At 45.0% G+C, this 23,837-nt stretch overlaps 1 protein-coding gene across 4 annotated transcripts in view; it reads right to left on the reverse strand.

The window, feature by feature from the left end:
- Positions 1–23,837, reverse strand: part of MBNL3 (muscleblind like splicing regulator 3) — a 64,886-nt gene that overhangs the window by 22,458 nt on the left and 18,591 nt on the right. For all 4 annotated transcript variants that reach the window (XR_004253861.1, XR_004253860.1, XM_032196294.1 and 1 more), the window contains exons 2-4: positions 13,517–13,681; positions 4,103–4,303; positions 2,319–2,555 (exon numbers count right to left, since the gene is read on the reverse strand). Coding sequence is in view for 2 of the 4 variants with exons in the window: in XM_032196294.1 (XP_032052185.1) it covers positions 2,319–2,555; positions 4,103–4,303; positions 13,517–13,681 (603 nt within the window). In the remaining 2 variants the exon portion in view is untranslated. The remainder of the gene's footprint in view (positions 1–2,318; positions 2,556–4,102; positions 4,304–13,516; positions 13,682–23,837) is intronic.

The following is a 23,837-nucleotide window of genomic DNA, read 5'->3' on the forward strand; positions in this document are numbered from 1 at the left end:
CTCGCACTGGGCTCCAGCCCTAATTCTGCAGCTACATGCGGAGGTCAGCAGGAGGGCTCATGGCAGGAAAAGGACCACTGGTAAAGAAGGAAGGTTCAAGCACAGCTTAAGTGTGATCCTGAACCAGGGAGTGAGCCTGACCCAATTCACCCGGCTGTGCTGCACAGTCCTGAGCCAAGTTGCAGAGAGTAGAGCTACTACTCGTGTGTGAAAAGTAACTGCAGGATTGTGTCCCTCAGAATGTCTTCTGAATTTATATTTGGAATCATTCCAAATCTATTTTAGAAGGCCTTATTACACCCATTTTTCTGGCACGTGATTTTTGATCCAAGAAGACTGGGCACCAGTCTTCGCTTTAATATAAAGTCTTATTCCTCAACAGGTACAGTAAGTGCATCAAAACTTAAAAAGTCAATGAATAATGTAAGCTGTTTTGGTGGCAAGGGTGATGCAACAAGCCATCAATAAATATTTTAAAGGTTCTAGTTAACAGCATACAAATAAGGTTAATTACATTTTTAAGAGAAGCCGGCAGCATGAATAAAACATGCATTGGCTTTAGTTAAATAGCAGTGTCCTAGATTATTAGTGAAAAAGTAAAGTGTCAATTGTAAAAAAACACGAGTTTAATTTCAGAAGGGTCTTTTTCAACAGACCTTGGCTGCTGTTTCAATAATAATAAAAACAATAAGAAATATAACAAATAAACTGTTCAGGATAGATAAATACTCCATTATAAATTGGTTCTTCAAATTACATTCCAGGTAATGTTGATGTTACCAGAAAAACATTTGTGAATCCTCCCCTTTTTTGTACTATGTTTCACCATGAATGATAAGCAACCTTCTTAACTGTCTTTAAAAAAGGTATTTAGAAAAATTTTAGTATCTTTACTTCTAAATCAAAAAGGAGGCAAGGACCTTTTTAATGTTGCTTATTCACATAATCACAAAACTGATGAGACTGGAAAGGCCCAACCTACTGCTCAAAGCAATGTCAACTAAAGTACCTTGCTAAGGACTGTACCAGGCAGGTTTTGAGTATCTCCAAGGATGGAACAACCTGTTCTGGTGTTTGGCAACCCTCACTGTAAAGAATCTTTTTTCTTACATATGGAATTTCCTGTATTTCAATTTGTGCCCACTGCCTCTTGTCCTTTCGCTGAGCATTGCAGAGAAGAGTAAGCCTCTGTCTTCTTTACCCTCTCCCATCCCTCTCTCCAGCTGTTGTAGCCCTCTCAGCCTTTCCCAGTGTGTCAGATGCTCCAAGTTCTTCATCATCTGAACTACTCATCTACTCATCTGAGTGAATCCTTTGCTGGACTCACTCCAGTATGTCCATGTCTCTCTTGCACTGGGGAGCCCAGCACTGGCTACAGCCTTCCAGTTATGGCCTCACCAGGAATGAGAAGAGAAGGATCACCCCCCTTGATCTGCAGACATTATTCTTCCTAGTGCAGCCCAGGATGCTGTCGGCCCTTTTTGCCATGAGGGCACAAGAAAAAATCATAACAGCAATGTCATCCCCACTCTGGACAATTTCAACAGTACAACTAGATTTTTCTAATGCACTGTTGGAAGACAAGTTTCCAACTAGAATGAAGGTGTCATTAAAGGGAAGTCAACAGAATGGCAAACATTCACTCCACCTAGGAATTTGATCCATGCTGGTAAGTTTTCTTTGACTTCTTATAATTCTAGGTATTAGAATCACAATTCAAGTTAAAATGCAGGTGGGACCATCCTTACCAGGCTCTAAGTATCAAACAGATCAGGAAGTGATCCTTGATTTGAGACTTGTCATTTCACTAAGCCTTGGCTAAAGTAATAGGCACAAGCCTCCTGTTTGCTAGGCTGGAACAATTGATACCTTGTCTGCTTTGAAGTAAGTGGAAATTTTGCTACTGACTTCAACAGGCCAAGATTCCCCTGCAAAGGATATATTATAATATGAATATTTTTTCCTTTCATTGTGTACTGAGGAAGCTAACCTGACACCTGCGTCTTAGCAGGAAGGTGTTTGCTCTGTGTACTGCTGAACTTGCTTTCAGGCCTGATGCACTTCACCTCATGACGTCTTGTCAGAAAATCACAGGGTTCAACACTGCATCCCTAACTGGTGAGATGGCACTGCCTCACTCAGTGCTTCATGCTACAGCAAGCACACACAAAGGATGGAAAGATGGGATTCACACTGCACATGCTCTCAGCTCTCTATTCAGCAATTTACAAAATACTCTTCTCTTCCGCAAATGACACATATAACACAAATGAAATCTCTCAGCAATAGAAATATAGCTTGATAAGAGCTCTACTTACCATTGCAGCTGCAGCTGTCTGGTTCACCTGGTGTTGAGCTGCCTTGATTTTGGCTTGCAGGTGTGCAGGGGGATGAAAGTACTTGCATTTCTCCCTAGAGCATCGACCTTTGATGTAATCCATGCAAACTGTAACAGTATTTTCATTTGTGTCTATCATTGCAATATCTATAGGGTGAGCATAACGGCAATCATTCTCACCACGTGTGCAATTTCCACGCTGAAACTCTCGACAAACCTTAAAAGAAAGTCACATTGTTGAGAAAGACATCATGCTACTCTTCATTTAGTATCTTCAACAAAGAATATCAGTTCTTTGGCTGAATTAAATTATGGGTATATTCTAAATCCATGCTCTTGGGTACCACTTAGACAGTCACAGGGACGACTGGTGCTACTCATAACTGGTTCACAAGATGAGGAAAACTCATTGTTACCAATGCCAATTAACAAATGTAAGTGAAGTACAGAATTTGTACAAAACGGAAAGTGACCTGAATCCTGAACCTGGAAAGTCAATGGTGTTTTGCCAAAACTTGAGGAGCTCAGTATTCCTCCCCAGCCTCTAAAGTTTTTAAAAAAAAGATTTTAATAACTCTGCCATTTGTGTCCCAGGTTAATTTTATACATATATACATATGTATATACATATATTCTTTTTATGGAGCATACTCATGGGTAGGACTTTTAATTCTAAATGTTGCAAACTGTGGTATTTGCAACAGGTTCTTATTCTTAAATACGAATAACCTCTTCCATGCATATAGTCTCACTACCCTCAATAATAAAACTCTGACCTTGGGGTTACATGACAGCGCATTTGATTCCACTGCAATGTGTTCATAAGGAGTTGCCAAAAGTGCTAGCCTTAAAAAGATCGTGCAGCTCCTCATAAGTTATGAGCACTGAAGCAGCAAAGGTAGAGAAAAAGGTTTCACAAAATGGATCTTCAAGGCTTCCTTGTCTGAAGGTATGAAAGAACTAAGAAACACTGCTAAGGCCTACAGCCAGTGGCGTAAATCACATACCGGTATGCTATCAGATTGTGTGCAGGGAAAGGTGAGATGTCACGTGAGAAAGGAGGCAATCAGCAATGCAATACAAAGCACATAACACAAAACAATATGTTTTGAAATGACACCCTTTTCCACTACCTTCCTGTGTTATAATTTACACCTGTGGGAGCCTCTGCATTCAAGTCCTCAGCCCTTATTTCCTACAGAGCCTCTGCTCAGGGTCTGAAAGACATATACAACTCCTCCAACACTAAGTCCCAGCATGCCCAGCCAACTGTCAGGGCAAGCCTGCCGGGGAAATGTCTTTCCAATGCCCCGTACTCAGCAATCCCAACAGCATAATGCTTGATATTTTCTGTAAAAACTTAGTAAGCTTGTCTCAAGACAAGGGAAGTGTCTGTTACTTCCACCCTCTTGTTGTCATTCCAAAACATCTCCCACTCAACTCAGTTAAAGGGCAGACTATCTACTTGCCTATTTTTTTTTGTAACCGTGGCAAATCACACACAGTAAACAACAATTCCATGCCTGCTCTAATGCCTACTGAAATCAGAAGAGTGAGTGCTCCCAGTTTTCCAGTAACTTCATAAGATTTTGGGATTGGTCTGCAAGTAAGTCTGCCCGAGAAGAGGGCAGCAGCCCGGTTTTAGGAGAGGTCTAAGTTTAACTTTGCACTGCACTGCATGAGATCATGCTAGCAGAGTGCAACAGTTGGACCCACATGCCCTGTTCATTCCCTTTAGCAGTATTAAATCAGACGTCCAAATACCTCCAGTTTATCCGTACGCATCAGTTTCTGCCCAGCAGAGCCTCCTGGTACTGTAACAGTAGGATTTCCAGAAACCAGGACAGGAGTATTTGGTAAAAGCTCTGCAGGAACTAAGCCCATCCCAGGAGAGACATGACTCAAGTAGGGACTAAAAGCCATCGTGGGGCTTGTTGCAAGCGATGGAGTCACAGGAAACGTTGTCTGTGTATAGAAAAAGGAAAAACAAAATGTTAGTTAAAGAGCTCTCCCTTGGATTATCCAGACAAAGCCTTGAAGCACTTCAATCCCTTTAAACAATTCGATTAGCAACATCAAAATGCTGTGCTCTTCAATCTATTCATTTATCGCCATTTACTTGTGATCTATTCGTTTCTCCTGACTCACAAATTTGTGACTCATCCTGAACACAAGGCATCTTTATTTGTCAGATCAAAGCATATTGATGATCTTTATAGTCTAATGACACAATTAAGGATTTCATGCCAGCAATTAAGACAGGCCCAAATAAAACAGACTTCTCATTTCCAAATAAATATCTCAGCTTCTGTATGTCTACACCACAATGCTGTACAGGGACCTCAAGGTAAACTGAAGCTTCAGGACCTAGAAGCAGGTAACCCAGTTAGTTCGATGGTTGAATTTACTATAAACCTGCACTGAATTTCAGGTTACCATGGATAGTCTGGCTCAGGTAGACAAATTGGATCATTCAGAGTCATGAGGCATCTCTGCCCTGATACCCTTCAAGGTCTACCATTCTGCACATTGATAGGTTTCAGACTGACAACATCCTCCAGGCAAAAGCCATTTTACAGGAACATCCCGTGCCTACGCTCCATGGGAATGGCTACAAGAGGACACCAACATCATTAGCGACACAATATGCCAGACCTCAGAGATTTGCAAGAGCAGATGGGTAGCTGGCTTGGAAGCGACAAGGTCAGAGCATGCCAGGTGAGACGGCTCGTTCAGGTGGGCCAGTAGCAGGTTCAGGACCCCACCTGTGCTGCGAGAAGCGATGTTCCCATGAGGAGACAGAACATCAGGCCATAAAGACCTTGACTGTTCCTGAATCCTTAATTGCCCTAGGCAGGTCCTGCAAGAAGAGCAGAGGAGAGTGCAGCTGGCCAGAGACCAGCTTCCCTTGCCTGAACTTCTCCAGCAATTCCAGTCTGTTAGAAGAATTTCCGTTCTCCTAGGTAGGCATGATCATACTAAAATTCAATACCTGCTTAGGAGTTTAAGTCTGTGAATAGCCCCTATAGTCAGGGAGTTTGTGAAACTTTCAAGCATCAGATCTGAGGTGTGTTTGGGAATGGAACCAATCCCAGTTGATGTAAAGTAACCCCCCCGACCACCCAGATGGCAAGAGCCTGCAAGGAAGCATTTCTACAAATGCCTGCAAGGAAGCATTTTCCACAAAGCCCAGGGGAAACAGCCCGTGACTTGCAACTGTTTTTATTTTTCCTTCTGTCACCTGTTCCACTGGAAACTCTGGCTTACAGTTAAAGCCTGATCACATTTGCTGGCATACACGACACTGTCCTCAGTAGCTAGAGCCTCTGCTTAGTGATAAACACAAGTGTGCTTACAAAATGGCCTTAGGCATAGCTTTGGCCACTCGCATCACCCCTTCCTTGCCTTTGCATTTGTATGTCCAGTCCTGTGGGTTTCTAAAAGAAAGTGTATGTGAACAGTTTGTTTTCTGAAAGCACACTCATCCCAGTACTTTGACATACTAGAAAACACATTGCTCGTTGTGGTCTGGAATAAATTAACCCACAGTAACACCAGCTAAGCTGACCTAACCTATCTTTTGCCTAATGATGCCCTCTTCTTAGGGTCAGAGTGATAGCAGCAGCCCCTGTGCTGATAGGAAAGGTCACCTCCAGCATACATCCCACTTTCTTCTCCACAATGCCAAGACACAGCCTCCTGAAATCAGTGGGCCTTGGTGTTTTAAATGTAGCGAACCAAATAATGTTCTAAGAGGGATTTCCAATGTTCCTTCTTTTGAGCCTGATCCAAGCCCTGCTTCAGCTGATGGGAGACTAACTATTAAACCCAGAGATCCTCCAGTCCACAGCCCTTTAATAAATCATTTTCTTCTCTCTTTCACTTCTCAGTGGCTCCCAGACATATTACACCTTTTGCTGCTAGAAAAGCTCTTTAAGGATCTTCAAACACTGTGACTCCCTGAACACTTTCGTGAGAAAGCAGTATCCATTGGGCTATTTTCTTTCCTATGAGCACTAGTAATTACAACGGCATTTGCTCTACTTCTGTCACAATGCACGTTGTTAATTCTATTTTAAGGCGCTTCTTCATCCTGGCCAGTCTGCACAGGATTATGCTAGGGCCTGACACACATTGTCAGCACTTATTTTAGGCATCCATAGTAGCTTGAACCTTGCAGTACGTGTGGCTTTCACAGACATGTGGGCAAATCTACTCGATGTTTTTCCAGCACCTAATACAGCAGGAATCCCAGGTATCCTGAGAGAGCAGCGTGGATGGAGGGAGAGGCACTTCTCCCACTGCTCAAGGGGAAGATGCTGGAGCATTTGTGGAGCCAGGAAGTAAGGCTGGGGGCTTGCAATGCCTCACAGTGCATGAGTTCACCAGAAATATGTAGCAGGATATTTGAAGTGTTCCCAAAGAGATTATATATACCAGCCTCTCCACAAAAAAAAACACTACAACTGGGAGACAGGTCCTGCTCCCTGAAACACAGTCCCCATCTACGAAGCCGTACTCTCATGGGCATCTCCTTTCTTCACTGGGAGCAAGCAACACAAAACACAAGCTAACAGACCTGAACCTGATGTGAATCAAGTGAAAGAAACGTCCATGAAGAGCAATTAAGGAGTGCTATTTATTCCCGGTTCTGGGGCCTACAGAGGGGTACACGAAGGATCAGGATGTTTTTTATTTTATTCCTGCTACCCGTTATTCACCTGTTTCCATGCCCTGTCTGGCATCTGCTCCAGCATTCCCAAGGTTTCATGGTTATTTATTCTGCCTGCCTGAACCATGCACCTGATGCTGCTGACTGAAAGCTACAGCTTTGCTCCGCACCCTGCCCGAGGGCAGGGGTCTAAAACTCAGGAGCCATGCAGCCACTGCCACTGGGAGACCCACACATTCCCCTCCTGCCCTGATGCAGCTCCCCAGCCCTCCTCAGGCCACATCTGTCAGCAGATCTTCCCAGAAAATCCCATATTTAAATAAGAGCCTGAACCCAACCCAGGGCTCCTCCTTCCAGGAAACCCAGGAGAGCAGAGGCAAAGCCTAGCTAGGAGAAGGATGTATTAAAATCCAGATGCACAGCTGGAAAACAAACAGACCTCACTCAATGCATTAAACCTAAAAACACAGGGTGTCTAAGTCTGATGTGTGCTAAATGCACTGAAAACTGCTCCTTTGTAAGCTGGCATCAGGGAGCTCTGTATTTATTGTGGCTGATGAGGGGAAAAGATGGGCTGTGCTCACTGCCAGCCCCGGCTGCCTGTCTTGGATTGGGAAATCCAGTCTGGCTTATGCATCAGTACCAGTAATAAAGATGCTGCCAGCCAAATCTTTCTTCCCTTTACGTCTGTGCAGGTCCCCTGTGCCAGGCCTGTCCCGAGGGAATAGAAGCAAATTTCTTCCTTGCAGCCAGAATCCGACTGCAATTTCTACTCCAAACAGCAGTCTTCTCCTTAACATACCTCCCATTCATCTCTTGTGATTGCAGCTGGGCAAAAGACTTGCCTGACAGATCAATATTTTGACTGCACACTAGAAAAAAAATGTCTTATAATCAGTGGACAGGCACACATGCTGTGAGCCCCTGATAGAAGGCTGCTAAGGTAATTTCGGTGCAAAATCCAACAATACAACTCCAAATCACTGGTGAGGGAACAACACTAATGAAGCATCTCATGACAAAGCTTTTGAATAGCAGGCTGAAAGCACCATCTCTGTGGGAATGGTGAAATGCTTCAGCTTGCCTTAAAGATTATAAAAAAAAATCCAAACGACTGCCACTATAAATTGAGTCGAGCACCTGGAGCACCTGTGGCAGTACAGACTGCGACAAACACATGTGCAAGGGAAGAGCCTGGTGGGCTGGGTGAAGTCGCTGATGCTGGAGACACCACGGGACAGTCCCAACACCTCCTCGAGCTGCCAGGCATCAGCACGGCCATCAGCTCTGCCTACTCCCTGAGCAGTGTGAGGTCTGACACAGGTTGCTACAACACAGGCAACAGCCAGCTTGGATAGCATTAAGAAGGTTCAATGACAGACCTGCATAATAGGCTCCTTTTAATGACTGGGAGCAAAGATGATCACCTTCAGAGCTGCAGGACACTAGGGCATGCAGCCTGCAGGTCCCCATGCCGACTGAGGACAGAGGGATGCTGCTGGAAGCAGGCAGCCCGGCTGCAGTAGAATTAAGGATCAACTCTACCAGGTCATCTGAAGAAACTGAACTGGCTTTTCCCTGAAAACTTCATGTATGTCAGACTTAGGAGCCTGCTATCTGCACAAGTACCAGTATGCTCTGGGGTAAAACAGCCTAATGGAAAACATCACCACTTTCCCTTGTTGTCCTCCTTAGAGCTCTCGCAAGTTCAGCAAATACAGGGACAGGTTTCCTTGCAGACTGCCTTTTATTAAGCTTAGCATATGCAAACACTACCAGTAACTCCTGAGCAGAGGGAAACAGGTTACAGTGTAGTAGCAGAGGGGCTCAAACCAGTAGCAGCTCACAAGACTCGTTTACTAAATATTAAAATGCTCGCAAGAAAGAAAAGAGCTGAAATGGGTGTTGAGAGACTATCTCGCAGAGGAACACCTGCCAAAGGCTCAGGCTGCTCTGTCCACAGCAACCGTTGTTTGACTGCCCAGCTCTGAGCTCTTCCCAGATCCAGAGCACAGGAGGTGTTTGGTTGAAGGCGTGAGCACAAAGGGACTGTCCAAGGGAGGAGTGTGTCACCAGAATGACATATGACCTGGAACAGCTGATTTTGTTAACAAACTAGAAGTTGCATTCAATTTGCCTAACAGAAATTGTGCTAAAGCTACAGCAGAAACACAGAGTGGGTGTGAAGAGGAAGGCAGTGGAGCGGCTGGTGTTTTGTTGAGCACAGCACAAGTGCTGCCTCAGGCGGGAAGTGTTGATTCTGAGTTACCTCAGCCCCTAAAAAGGGAAAGCCTGAAAATGAGAGACCCAGTAAAAATAAATAAATAAATAAATAAAAAGGCAGCTTTTATTACAGTCTGATGATAGAAATATAGAAGATAAGAATCTTGTACTGACAAGGCTGAAGACCCTGATATTGAAGACACAAGTGGTACTGTTCAGAAAAAGCGAAAACTTGTGTTCCCATGCAATGCAACTGCATGAGACTTGCTGCAAGACAATCGCTTCAGCATGAAGGCTGAGCATGCTGGAGTGAACCCAACTGGACAAAGTGTCCAGCTGCCTGTTACCACAGATGTTTCTTTCCCCAGTCAGACCACAAAGACACACTCATAGCTCAAAGACTGGGCTGCAGTTGCATAAAAGTCTGGTGTAAATGCCCCATGGCACCGACTGCTGGCAGATACCAGCTCCCAGGCAGGCAAAGGTATTTGTGCTTATCCATTTGTAGTATGCCTTTGACTACAGGTCCACAGGACCAGATTTTTGCTGCATGGAGCAAGCATGTTCCTAAAATATCAATTCTGATCTGCTGCACTTTATCCATGTTACTGGCCAAGAAAGTTGGTCACCCTGTGCTTTATCCCCTCGATCAGTACCACAGGGCAGAGGCAGAGACCTGCTGCATCAGGAGAGGGACAGAGGGCTGGGTTAAAGCCTGGATCAGGTTGTCACTGAGGGTGCACATGACTGATTGATGTCACAGTTCAGTCTACAAAGAGCGTGACAGGAAGAAAAAATGTAGGGCTTGAAAGCAGAGTGCAGAGAGGGGAAACAACTTCCCAGGGCAGCAGCAGAAGCAGCTGCAAGGCAGCAGAGGCAGCTGTACCAACACTGCAGTGCTCTATTCAGCCATCTGTTCTGACAGCACTAACAGGACAGCACTTTGAAAGTCACAACCAGGCACCACTGGGTCAGTCACACAATCAGTGATGAAGCACCTCCATGGCCAGCTCCAGAAGTCTGCCTCATACCGCTGCGAAGGGATGAAACAGAATAAAAAGGGTGTGGATCAGGCCCAGGGTGCATCACCTTTTGGTGTCCTTACTTCTGCACACACGTCTCAAAGTAACTGAATCTGAGCATTGACTGAAATGGCTCTCTGTAACAATGCCAGAACCCAGCTCTATCCACCTCCAAGCTGACTTCTACTTGGTCTTCAACAGAGACACAGGCAAAACCATCCCAGAGAGCTTCCAACACTGTTCAGCCAAAGCCAACAGTTAAGGTGAATTTGGACTTTTAAAAGTTGAAATTTTACTACTTGCTAACACAGGTGCCTTCCTACTTGCCACCTATGTGATCTCCCCAAGGTTCCTCTAAGAGGAGTATAACGTACAGAGTAAACACTCTCCTCTGTGTCCTTGCCTGACTTGTTTTTAAGTGCTGCGTGAAGCACTCTGTTTAAAACTGCATCATGGGCATCAAACATTCATGTGATTCTCAGCTTTGCATGGATGGTTAACAGCAACATCAGAGAGCAACCAGAGACTTCAGAGAAATAGGCTCACGCTAGCAACCATCAATTCACACCTAGTAGGCTTCTGTGAGCAGTGTGCAGCAGGCAACCCACCTGGGACACAGTTCTCCAAGCAGTGCCTTCATTAAACAGGCATCATGAGGGTCCTGACTGTTGGTTCAACAGGAAGATTAGCACTCGCTGGATATCAGCAGTGGTGCAAGAAGATCTGATGGTGAATGTTTAGATGCAAGCTCATACACAGACGCATCCAATGCCATTTCAGGAACTGTGATGCAAAGCTGCTAAATTAAGTACTGTTTTTACATAGTAGCTTTTCTGGGGGAAAATGCACTTTAAAATGTCTAGGCATTCAGCTATTGTTTGGAGCTATTAAATATACAGCTTCAAATCTTGTCTCTGGCAAGCATCCCAATTAAGCAGGCATACTGTTGATCAGCTTTCTGATCACATGGGATTTGTTCTGCTGCTGCATCTGATATAATGCTTTTTGCTTTGAAGAATTTCATGTGTAGCCAGAAGGAGGCCCCACCCTTCTCATTTAGAGAGAGAGGAAAAAAAAATCTCAAAGCCTGCTTCCACTGGCAGCATCTTTGGGAAATCAAAGGCAGGTGAAAGAGCAGTCTCTTGTTTGTCCTGAAACTGGTGTGGAACAAGTTGGGCAGCAGGAATTACAACAAGAGCTCGTTTACTCTGAGCAAAGTGTGGGAAAGCAGGAAATGAACAGTCATCGCAGAACAAATTTTTATTTTTCTTCTTTGCCCATGTCTCCCTCATGGCACAATTTAGAAAGCAGGGACCTTTCTCATCAAATAAGGTTACCTCTGAAATGAGAGCACTAACTAGACAAAGCAACAGATTCAGTCTCAGAGGCAATTTAAAAGGCAGCAGAGAAATTGTGGTAGAAGTGAACTGGACCTGCAAGATTGCAAAGTGGGAAGATGGGAACTTTCCAAAGAGGAAATCCCAAAGATATTTTGAATAGCCAGCCAAAGAGCATCCACTGTGAATTCCCCACAGAGGAAAACCCCAAACAGGAAAGGTTTGCTTTCGATACAGGGCTAGGAAACCAGTGCTACCATTTTGTGGGAATTCAGGATTTCCTTCTCATGTACATGCACTTCGGTGAAAAGTGAACTCCATAAAAAGAGGTGCAAAAATCTGCAGCAGATTTGAGTTTAAGATCCAGAGAAACTAATGATTCTTCTTGTGGCCCATTTTCTTTTCTGCTTTACTTTTCCACCTTTGAAATTGGAAGAATTAACAGCATTTCCCTATCTTACATAGCAGGGTGAAGATAAAGCTGCTAGCACATGCAGGATGATCATGGAGTAGCCTTCACAAGAAAGAAGGAATGTGCCATGTTGCAGAAACGCCTCAGTCCAGAGGCAGAGTGAAGCACAGCATCATATCAAACTCCTATAGCAAACAGCACAACAGCCTCCAAGAAGGAAAAACACTCCCTCAATGTCTTATAAAGATAAACCAGTGATACCCAAACTTGTCAGAAGTGGGTGATGGATGCTGAGTCTGAAGCCCCATCTGTGCAGAGAAGCCAGGCACTGTAGATGGGACGCCACGAGGCCAAGTGCAGGCTGATTTACAGACTCATATGTCTTCAGGCTAGAAGAGTTTGTCTTGGGGATCTAGTCAGACCTCCTGGGTGGCACAGCCCAAGGAGCCTCACCCAGCAACTGCACATCAAGTGCACACTGCCCCAGGAAAGACATTCAGCCATGACTTTAAATGGAAAATTCCTAATTAGGCTCACAGTTAAAAATGTGCAGCTTATTTATGTCAGCACTGAAGAGCTTCTTCAAGACCTTTGACATTTTCTTAAAGATAAACACAGTGACAGACTCAAACTCACCAGATGATTGTTGCCTCTTCCCAGATACACCAGCCAGCAGGCACAAGCCATCCTCTCCCTGGCATTAACAGGGTTATCCAGCCTGAAAACCTGCTTTAACTGATAGTCCACAGCAGGGACAGCTAACGAAGGCTTCATCAAACCACCTGCTCTGTAAACACCTACCTCCCACAAGCTTCCCTCCCTACCTGAAGAGAAGTAAAACTTTCCTGCTGTAGGTATAAAGCAGCATTACTGTGAAAAACCATGACAGGTCTGTGACATGAACACAGTTCTCTGCTGGGGCAGCTGCAATGAAATTCACCTCACTCCCAGACATAAATACCTTACAGGCTGGGTGGGATTCACCTTCCATGTTTTTAGCCCTTGAGTGCAATGTACCTGGTCCAAGGAACTCAGCTGGCTTCTTGCCACAGAAAAGAAGAATTCCAGCATCCTCACCCCTGTGCAGACCAGATATCCAAAACATGACCCACTGGAATCAAGACACTCAATTTCTGCGATGTACATGAATTAACTGGTCAAAAATCCAGCTAGCGCTAAGATGCTTCCAGTTGATGCACAGGTACTTAGTTATCAGAGGAAAGGAGAGCCACACCTTGCAAGAATATGCAGAGGCAGCATCACAGAGCCCTGTGCTTACAGTATGTGACAACAGAGACTGGATGAGACCAACCCAAAGGCCAGGCTTGCTGTAGCTCTTCAGTCCTGCACTTGGATGCCCTCAGGCAGTACTCAACACCCACCCAGATGCTGCCTGAGTCAGAGCAGAAGGAAGATCTGCCTATTTGAGCTCAGGCATAGGGCTGAGGCCTCCAGAAGTAAACAGGCAACAAATCTGGACCAACGTGAACCCAATCCACTGCTGTAACTTACAATTGGCTGTAGCTGCGCGCCCGGTAGCATGAACTGCATTTGCTGAGCAAACATGGCTGCGGCTGTCTTTTGCTGGATCAGGTTGTTGCGTCCATTTATTTCGAGTTGCGTTTTTAAGTGTGGGGGAGGGTGGAGATATTTGCAGTTCTCTCGGGTACACCGGCCCTGGAAAACATAATGAAACAGCATCTCAGTGCATGTAACACTAATGGCAGCCAGAGAAATTTAATTAAGGATTGTTTGGGTTACTGTAACAACACAATCATCCAGGCAGAGGCATTTTGGTACCTACTGTGCTACTTTTGTGATTTTCCTGTAGCAATGCCATACTTAGGTGAAGAAAAGAGCAACATGACTTCTGCTGCTGTAATACTTACTGAACACTGTCAAGCTAAATCCAAAAATGAAGCTTCCTGACATTAACACGATTGTTGTAAAAAAAATAAAAATAAAACACAAACACCATTATTCTGAGAAGCTAGCAACAACAGTTATAGAAGCAGTATCAAAATTCCCCATTTTCTTGTGATTCTTGTTTTTCCCCTCCCTTCCAACACCAGGCCACTTAATTGGCCCTGACAACCAGACAGCGAGAAACAAAACTCTCTCTACCGCTTCCCCAGCTGCTTTGGGTAAAACAACAGACAACTTCTCCCTAAAAAGTACCTCTGGTCTTCAGCACACATGTAGTCTGAGATTCTGGAGACTAGCAGTAACAGCAGTAATAATTAAAACAATTTCCCCTTTGTGCTTTCATTCATTAAAAGCCACAGTACTTTGTGTCACTGATTACTTTCCCCCCCTAAATAAATAAAAGTACAAGTGAAACCTGTGGCTCCCAAAAAAGCAGAGTATCACTAACAATACAAATTACCTGAAATAAACTGAACGAATCACTTTCAAAAACCATCTGTAAACAGTACCTTGCTTTAATAGTGTTTGCAAGTAGTCATATGAATCTTCAAATAAACATTTTTTTTAAATAAAATAACAAATAATAAATGCCAATAGTCCACTAACCACACAAAACTAGTGACAAATTTTAACATTAAGAATAAATAATTATTCTTATTGTTTTTTTCCTTTCTCTATGTTTTTCCTCCTCAAAAGAGGCATACAGAATAATACAGACATTTTGCACAACTTATGCACAAGTTTTATAAATAACTTTTATGCAAAAATGTTTGTGTGTTTCTGGGTTTTGTGCCTTTTTTTTTTTTCTTTTTTTTTTTTTTTTGAGGAGGAGGGGGAAGGGGACAGTAATTCTTGTGGCTATTCAGAGCCTAATAGAACAGGGCCAGACCTGAGGGACGCAGAGCTGTTACATGACAGATAACTAATAATTGCTGCTGCAGACAGCAAAGGAATAGGAGCATCCATTACCCAGCCTGTGTCCCAGGCATTCTCTCCAAGGGCTGGACACTGAGTTTTCAGCCTCAATATAATTAAGTGTGCTTTCAAAAAAAAAACAAAAGGGCAAACGAGGTGATCTCCTGTCCCTGCCTGTTGGCAGGATCACACACAGCATAACCATAACCCCATAACCAGATCCACATGTGTACCCTGCTATACACCACCAGACACAGGGCTCAGGCTTGTGGAAACCTCCCTGTGATGTCCCTTGCCTGAACTGAGGATGCTCCCCCCCCGGGGATTTTTAAGGCCTGTCTCTGCCAGTAGAAAAGTACAGGTGGAATCACTGCACAAAGCCAGTGATCTGACACCCTGGAGAGGATGGGTTTATGGGTTTTAACCCTCTCAGCACACCAGGAGAAGCAGGCTGCTGGAGCTGCAAGATCTAGGTGTGCTTTCTGCTGCCCCTTTCCTGGTAGGGACATGGACTTCACGGAGAAGAGGGCTGCAGAGTTGGTCTGCAGCGTGGAAGGGGCCGTACAATGCAGTGTCAGACTGGAGACAGACTCCTCTTATCTGCTTTGAGGGGACCAAGCAGTTAAACACAACTCCCGGCTCACCACTCCTATTTAGAGGCAAATAATTAAATGCAAGAAGTGATGGGCTAAACCTGCTGGGACAGGAAAAAAACACTTGCAAATTTCTCGCTCTGCAAAGGCGGGCTTCTGAGTGTGCCTTGCTCCTAGAGGAGGTGCTAAGTGTCTCCTGACAACCAAACCAAAAAAGAGGAGGCTTTATAATGCTATTGTTTTGGCTTCTCTGCAATCCAACAGCACCAGATCCCTAGCACTGAGTTAATTGCTCACAGGCCCTGAGTACATGAATCTTCATCGCCAGACACTTTCTTACATCTGCTTGAAGTGAGGGTAAAAAGGCACCACGCAGCTTGGTGCCCAGATAAGTCAGCACTACTAAAAGGTAAATAACTGCATTAAACCAGGAGGAGGAGACTCGTTTGGAATTAGGGTGGCCTGGGTTGTCCTTCCTGCTTCCCAGACTGATCCTGCTCACCTTGCCTGCAGACAGGAGGAACAGCAAAAGCAACCACGTTGCTTCAAGGTGACGTTAGACACCATCTTGAATCTATTTTTCCAAACCAAGCTGTTTCTGTGATCTGTTTACGGTCTTCCCCTCCCTAACCCATGTGCATTGAAGAGCTCACAAAGAAGGTGGCATCTGTCCAGCTCCATAGGATCAGGTCCCTCCGCAGCCCTTCCCATCACCTGGAACCAGAGCCCAGTTTTCAGGCTCAGAGCACGCCTGCAGCATCCCACCTCCACAGCTACTGCAGGGATGCAGACCCACTCAGAGCCGTGTGCTGTCAACGGCCAGGCAGCTGCTCTATTCTAAGCTACAGCCTTCAAGGGCTTACATATTAATCCTACAAATTCTTCCTGGTTGAAACTTGGCATAAGTAGCTCATGTTGGGAAAACACTAAATTTCTACCAAATTTGGAATAAATCTGGGAAGTTGCTTCCTCACTGCAGGAATGGAGAAGATAAAACAGCTTCCATTTTTATAAATAATACTTACAGGACCTACTTCAGCTGGAAAAGGACTTTGCTATTCTAACTGAAACTTTGCATGTCACAAAGCTTCACACCAAGCAGGGGCACCTGCTTTTTTTTTTTTTTTTTTCTCCCCCTTCAAAACAGAGTTTATTTGATTCCAGTTGGGGGGTTCTGAAAATAAAATGTTTCTGTTATCAGAAAAACAACATACAGCATGAGGTCTTGTCTGCAGACAGAGCTGTGAGCAGAAATCAGTGCCCAAAAGGAGGGCTACTGGTTTCAGTGAGGATTTGTGATACATATTTGCAAGGAATTAAGAGCTGCAGAGATGCTACTGCAGAGCAGAGGCTGTAAAGTGCAAGCACTGCTGTCGTTCAGGCCTTCTATGGCTCCAGGAAGGCTAAATGAATCACCATGGCATGCAAATTCAAAATCGCACCTTCAACCTAGCTCCCACTTGTCATCATTTTAGTCCCAAGCATCATTAACTGCTGCATTTCACCATGACTGCTTAAAAGCCACAATTGAGAAGAGTTTCACTCTCCAACTCTGCTGTCGATTCTTCATCTGACGATGAATGTTAGGAACTGATGGTATGACAGAGAGACAAAACATTTCTGTTCTTGGCAACCCCAGTTCAGACATCCAGCTATGAAAAAAAAACTTTCAAAATTGCTCTAAAGCAATGGGCACTACTGAACATCCATACTGGTAGGGCTAATCTCTTCTTCTACACTTCTATCATGAAGTCTACAGTTCTCAGTGCTTCTCAGCAACACAAAAGCTTTTCAAGACTGATTTGAGCTCTACGAAAGCAGCCAGAAGGAAGAAGGAACTGACATTATTCACTTCTCAGTACCAGCTGAAACACAGCAGGGAAAACAACAGGGAACAGGTAGCAAATCTGCTGTGTGGATAGTGAGATGGGGACAAATAAGGACAACTCCATTTTATACCTGGGTTCGCCTAGGAAAATGGGAAGAGAAAATATAACAGGAGTCAGGCTCCTAAGCTTCAGATGAATATTTTTACCTCTAAAAGGCACCAATTGTTTTGATGCAGTGAGCAGCTGCGGCTCCAGCGTATCGACGTTCAGCACAAGGGCACAAGATAGTCTCAGAGCCCTACACAGTAGCACAGAGCATCACACAGGAAAGCACCTGAACTAGATGGCTGTGTGCATTTGGAAAGGCACGGTGAGAGACTGACCCACACCACTAAGCAGCGTGCTGAGCCTGCTGTAACCACTGCATCCATTGCGCTAGAATTGGTGGAGTTTGTTTTGGTGCTGTTATTTCAGCACGAGTACCGATTCCAGGCAACACACATTCCCACCCTTTCCCAGGGTGGCACACAAGCCTCCAGCCAGGGAATCACCACCCAGCAACAGACACTGCTGCTGGCCTTGGAAACGTGCTAAATATAGCCATATTTTCTGGCTCCTCACAAAATGGAAGGAGTATGAAGGACCATATTCATCAGCTTCTTTGCCAACTAGAGCCAGGAGGGAAAAGCATATGGACTGCAATTCCCCAGGCTTAAAAAATGGATATTAAAAATAAATCATTAAAGCATTTTATGAGAGTATCTTCTCCCCCTTCTTCCCACATACTCCCCCACCCTTACAGTAGGCTGCTGGCATGTGACTGACTCTGTGTTGCCAACTGAAGTCACGCTGTGATGGTGCATACTGTAAATGGCTGGCATCTGACACGAGCTAACGCGACAGCAGCTTGCAGTGTAGGTAACAAAGCCAGCTGTTTTGAGTGTAGCACTGATGGCAACACACTTAAATCCAGTCAGAATACCTGTATTACACCTGCCTCATTGGAGTCTGCTGGGCTGCATCTGGTCATCTGCATCCTAACTGGGTGAGCCAACCCCAAGCATGCTGCACAAATTCTCCCCTTACAGGCTGCTGAAGTGAGCCAAACCATGCTACAAAAACAAAACCTTCAGTATAAACCAAAGGCTGTGCTCACATTTGCACCACACTGCTAGGAAGTTTGTTACACACTTTAATTCAGGATGCCAGTGAGAGGTTCCAGAGCAGACGCATTTCTGGTTTTAATGACTGTGCTGTACGTCCTGTCAATCACCAGCAGTTCTCATGTGAAAATCTTTAAGCTAATGTTGCTTTTTCACACACTAGAGGCTGCACTGGTCTTGGGCCCTGACTGTGCTGTCTTCTCCACAGACACTGGTGACACGTGCAATGACTGACAGGAAAAGGAATGAAAAGAGACCAGGCAGGAAAGGATTTCCATGTTTTGCACAAAACCAGGCACCAAAACACAGCTTGTCTACATAACTCTTCCTTGCATGAAACAGCAGATTTTCCCCCCCTCAGAGGAACTCTGTGGGGAGGCACAGTCATCGATGCGTTGGCCCTGCTTACTCAGTGCCTCTTGCTCCAGCTCTGCGGCACGAAGCGCTCTGCTTTCACCCACTCAACACATGCAGAGGCCTTCTCCTAGCTGGGGGGATCCTCGCTCCTGCCAGAGCCCAGCACAGCATTCACGTGCTGGATGTGCACCACATCCTTGGCCACCGTGGTTTTTGTAACTGCATCTGGAGGGCAGACACAGACCAGGCAGCAGACGTAGCCACAATGCATGAATTAGCGTGTGATGGGGGGAGCCAGCAACAGGGGAGCTCTGGACTTCGTCTCCTATGCCCATGCTATGAGCATGTGAGGAGCTGCATGTGCTGCCCTAGGTCTAACCCTATTGCTATCTGCTCTTAAAGATGACAGAGACACTGGCAGGCAGACTTGGCACCTGGTCCAAGCTCCAAGTCTTTTGGTAACCCTGTAAGGACTCACAGCTTCAAAGTTACCTTCCCAGGAATGCAAATGTTCGGGGAGTTGGGAACACTGTCCACCCACTCCCCTAACTCAAGTGTTTCATGTTCCCTACAGTTTGTCCCTAAGCAGTTTGTTCCACGGATGAACAACTAGCATGCCTACTGCACCGTGTGGCTCGTGTTGCTGTCTCCGATGCTGTGCCACATTCCTCTTCCCACACAAGTACAGGGTTGTGCTGGAGGAAGAAGGCTGTCCATCTCCCCGCTGGAGCAAAATGCCTAGCAAACATCAAATAGCATGGAAATGGCAACTGGAAAACAAAGGAAGCTGGGGCAGACAAGTCAGCCTGATCATTAGCAAGTGCTATGTCTCACGGATTGGTGTTCATGCAGCCAAGCTGTCACTTGCTGCAGTTCAAAGACTAGTTCTCTACATACCTTATCTGCAATTCCTTTCTACGGACTAATGAAATGTTGAAGTTACGCTGCTGACTGAGTCAGTGGGAAGTACAATCTTGTAGCCTCCCTTGAACATTGACCAAAGCACAGTACATCAGATAGCTTCTCCTTAATTGCAATGCTTTTTTCCTTGTAGTGTTAGAGCAGCTGACTTTCAGAAAGAGGTTTTAGAATATGATTATGTACAAAGCCCTGCTCCTCACAAATGTGTTCTCATTGTTCTCAGTGGCTGTTGGCCCACTTACAAGGATTTTAACAAGCAGGTCTAGAAGGACCTGGATAAGTGAGAGACCATCCTTAGGCCAACACAGATCAACTCCACCTATTCTCCCCACTTTTAGTATTTCCCAGGCAAGGAACTCCAACACATCACTCTCCCTGCAGCTACAAAGCTACTCCTGATTCCCAAATGCGGTTTTGCACCTCCTGTAACTGAAGTCCCAAACTCCTTGTTTCACCCCAGAGGGCCAGAACAGCAATTATTCCTTTCCTGTTTGAGAAAGTGCCATACTTAAAGACTGCAGCCACATCTATCTCCATCCTCAAACCTCTCTTCTCTAGACTATGCAAACCACACTCTTTCAACTCTGAACGTGGTCTCTAAACCTTTCATTAGGAGCAGCTTTCTCCAGTCACCCTGCACCCCTGCTGATGTGTGTGCATTCACAGGGTACAGAGCTCCAGAAAACCCCTTACCATTGCTGTGGAGATTGGACTTTTTTTTTTCCCCCTACCTGCCCTGCAGATGATGTTGCTGTTTATACACCCTAATATGACATTTTCTTTGCTTGTAGCAGTATAGCATTTTTGGTTGACTCTCAAAAAGCCTCCATCAAGCAGCAGATTATTTACTTCTCATTTCACTCTGCTTTTATTGAACTTAAACCTTTTTTCTAGATGATTTTTCCAACTTGTCAAGATTATCTGCAACTCTAGACCTGGTTCTCTGAAGTGCCTGTAGTTCCTCCCAGCTCAGAACACCCTACAAATTTAACAAACACAATCTCTCTTCCATCATTCAAATCATCAGGAAAAAAAAAATCAAATAAACTGAACAGTCTTGCCAAACACATTCTTCTAGGCTGCTACTGAACTCTTAGCAGTCTTCCAAACAGTTACAGGTTGTCACACAGAAGTTTCTCCTATGCTTTATTCCCTGTCTTGCCTGAAAACTGATTTGTGCCATATCACAAAGACTCCCAAATCAAATGTCAGTGCTCCATCTCCATGTCTCTGAAATAACCCGTCCCAAAGGATTTCAAATTCTACTGCTTCCTCCACTCCTCTCTTGCCATCCTTGTTAGATGCTAGAGAGCTAGTGGTCTGCACCCGTCCTGGGACAGGACAATTTGCAATCAAGCATGCATTTGTACATAATGTTTCATACAATGGAACTGTTGGTCTGAAGTTACTTGCAACAGTCTAATAAAAAAACTACAGCAAATCTGTGGGTTGTTTTTTTTGGTTGTCTTTTTTTTTTTTCTTCAGGTGCTGGTTTAACCTGACATTTTTCAAATGCAGGTGTAAGACCCACTTACTTCTCAGTAGCCCACAGACTACTGTTAAGATGTAGATCCCTGCTGAGAACAGTTCATAGCTGAAAAAGTATAACGTTATCTTCTAGTGAGAATTACCAGATGGCTGATCAGCCTCGAACAGAGGGGCAGCAACACACATTTCCTACTGTTCAGAAGTATCAAAGTATATGCAGAAAAATGCTAGTTACGGCTGATCTGGTAACTTCCAGTCACAGATAATACAGCTCTTGTGAAATGCATGGTCTAGCTAAGAACGAGTACAGTTCATGAATATGTGATTTGCTGGAGATACATTTCAAACAACCCATAAAAATCACAAAACCACAGCTTTGCAATGTCTGTAGGATGAGCTTTGCCTCACTTCTTTGAACTTCTCACCTTCTGTATCCAAAGAGCCACCTCCCTGAGCCTGAGCAGACAGATGAGAAGAAAAGTGCTGAAAATACCCCAAATGCTCTTTCGTCCTAAGTCAGCTCCCCCTGCAGTAGCTAGACAAACCTCTTCAGATTTTGTTGGGAGCAAACAGAGCAAAGCCAAATGCTTTTCAAGTTCCTACTATCATATTGCTCAGAAGAGTGCTACAAACAAGAAAAATGATTCCACGCATCACCATGTAATTCACTTAATTGGCCTCATGTCAGGGACAGAAGCAATCCCCCCCTCTCAGGGCTGGTGCCAAGGCGTCTAACCACGCTGCAGCTTCTGCTCCGATGAAATGATGCTCTCTGCTGCAGCAGCAGCTTGTCAGTTCAGACGCAGGCTGCTCAAACAAAGAAGGTCAGGTCTTTTGTCAGGGAACAGAGGGCAAGTCAGAAGTACCTTTCACCCTCCTCCCAATCTTATTTCCTGGCAGAAAGAGACACGCTGCCATTTCCTACATACTGTTTGAAGAGGTGCTTCCTACAGAGGAGTAAAAACTCTCAAGTTGCCTCAGACATCCACAAACTTCAGGGGAAAAACTGCCTCTGTCACAAGCTCCCAGCGCTACCAAGGCTTGTCACTGAAATAGCAAAGGAATTTCCATTGGCTTCAATGAGCGCCAGGTCAAGCCCTCTCTGAGCAAGCCTAGATGTGATTTTGACTGAAGCAAGTGAACTCTGATGTTTTGCATGATTTCAAATGAAAGCAGGTGACATCTGGCAGCTCTGAAGAGTTCGCGTCTTTTTGAACTGAAAGCTCAAAGCAAAGCCCAGTGGTATGTGCAAGCACAGGGCAGCTAGCAAGCTCTCAGAGTGAACCAAGGAGCCGCATCGTGCTCACCCCAGGGAAGAGATGCTGGTACATTCTCCAGTCCTGCTCTACCTTGTTCTCTCCCTACAGCTGTGGGCAGAGCTCTGGGAGGCCAACCAGGAGGTAAGCAAGGACTTGGGCTTCAAAAAAATTCTGTTCCTCTGCAGCCTTTAAAAAGGCAGATGGGGCAAATATAGTCACTTCAGTCCAGTGAGGCTTTTTACATCCAGTAAATTAGAAAAATGCAGAGGGAATGGGAAGCTGAGACAAAAACCCCTGGCTCCAGCACATTGGCACCATTCATCAGTCTCCCTGTCTGACCCTTGTGACTGCTTTGCTAGAATATTTTTGCTTTGCAGGGAGGTGGAAGGAAGGCCAGGAGGAAGCAAAACGTCAGCATCATTTTTGCAAGTACATTTGAGTCCAGACAAAAGCCATCAACAGCCTGCTGAGGGGGACTGCTCATCTAACAGTGCTGGAGACCTGTACCTCCATCTCTCTGTCATTCAGGCCTTTGCCCATGAAAGCCCAAACCAAAGCTGAAGAGACCATGTTCCTGCACACCCCTGCCTTGGGGAAAGATACTGTGCTGGAGCCCTTGGGTTGAAGACAGACGAGCAGGGTATTCAGAAGCTGAGACAAGGTACTAACCAACAGCTGCACTGATTACCCAGGAAGGAGTTTTCATCTAAACAAACTCATTATTTCCCCCTTTGTGGCTTTTTCAGGCCACACAGCACCCCAGGCAAGCTCAGGGGACCTGATACCGCGACCGCTTCTCCATCCCAAGACAGGGAAGCAAGTTGCCCTTCCAACCTGCCACAAACCCAAGCTGATGGGCCTTTGGTCGTGCACCTGTCCTACAGCTTGACAGGCCCTCATCAGCAGGCTTTGTGTGACAAACAGCAGCACTTTGCTCATACAGGGGACGTGCTTCCCATCATGGGACAGGAACAGTTCAGCTACTAAACGATTTCACCAGTACTTTTGAAGCTAAGCACAACTTTTTTTTTTTGGTGAGTGAAATAGTGTTGAAGTAGACATCAGAAGCAAAATGCTGGAAACAGATGCACAGTGTGGACAAATACTATTGCAGAGACTGGTCCTTTCAAATGGAATGCACAAAGCTATAAAGCACTTGGGCCAGGGGTTTCTCAACATCAGAGGCTTTCTGCTGGGATACAAACATGCTTATCTAGGACTCTCTTAAAAAGTCTGCAGCCTAAAAATGTTTGTGAAGCCAATTTTGTCACATAGCTCATAACAGAACACAAGAGAAAAACAAAGCCAACACTGCAACATTTCTACATCAGTGTACCCTTTTTGGTATCACCTTAACCAGTGACAACCATAACTGCTACCAA

Source organism: Aythya fuligula, chromosome 13, assembly GCF_009819795.1.
Source record: "Aythya fuligula isolate bAytFul2 chromosome 13, bAytFul2.pri, whole genome shotgun sequence".
Lineage (NCBI taxonomy): Eukaryota > Metazoa > Chordata > Aves > Anseriformes > Anatidae > Aythya > Aythya fuligula.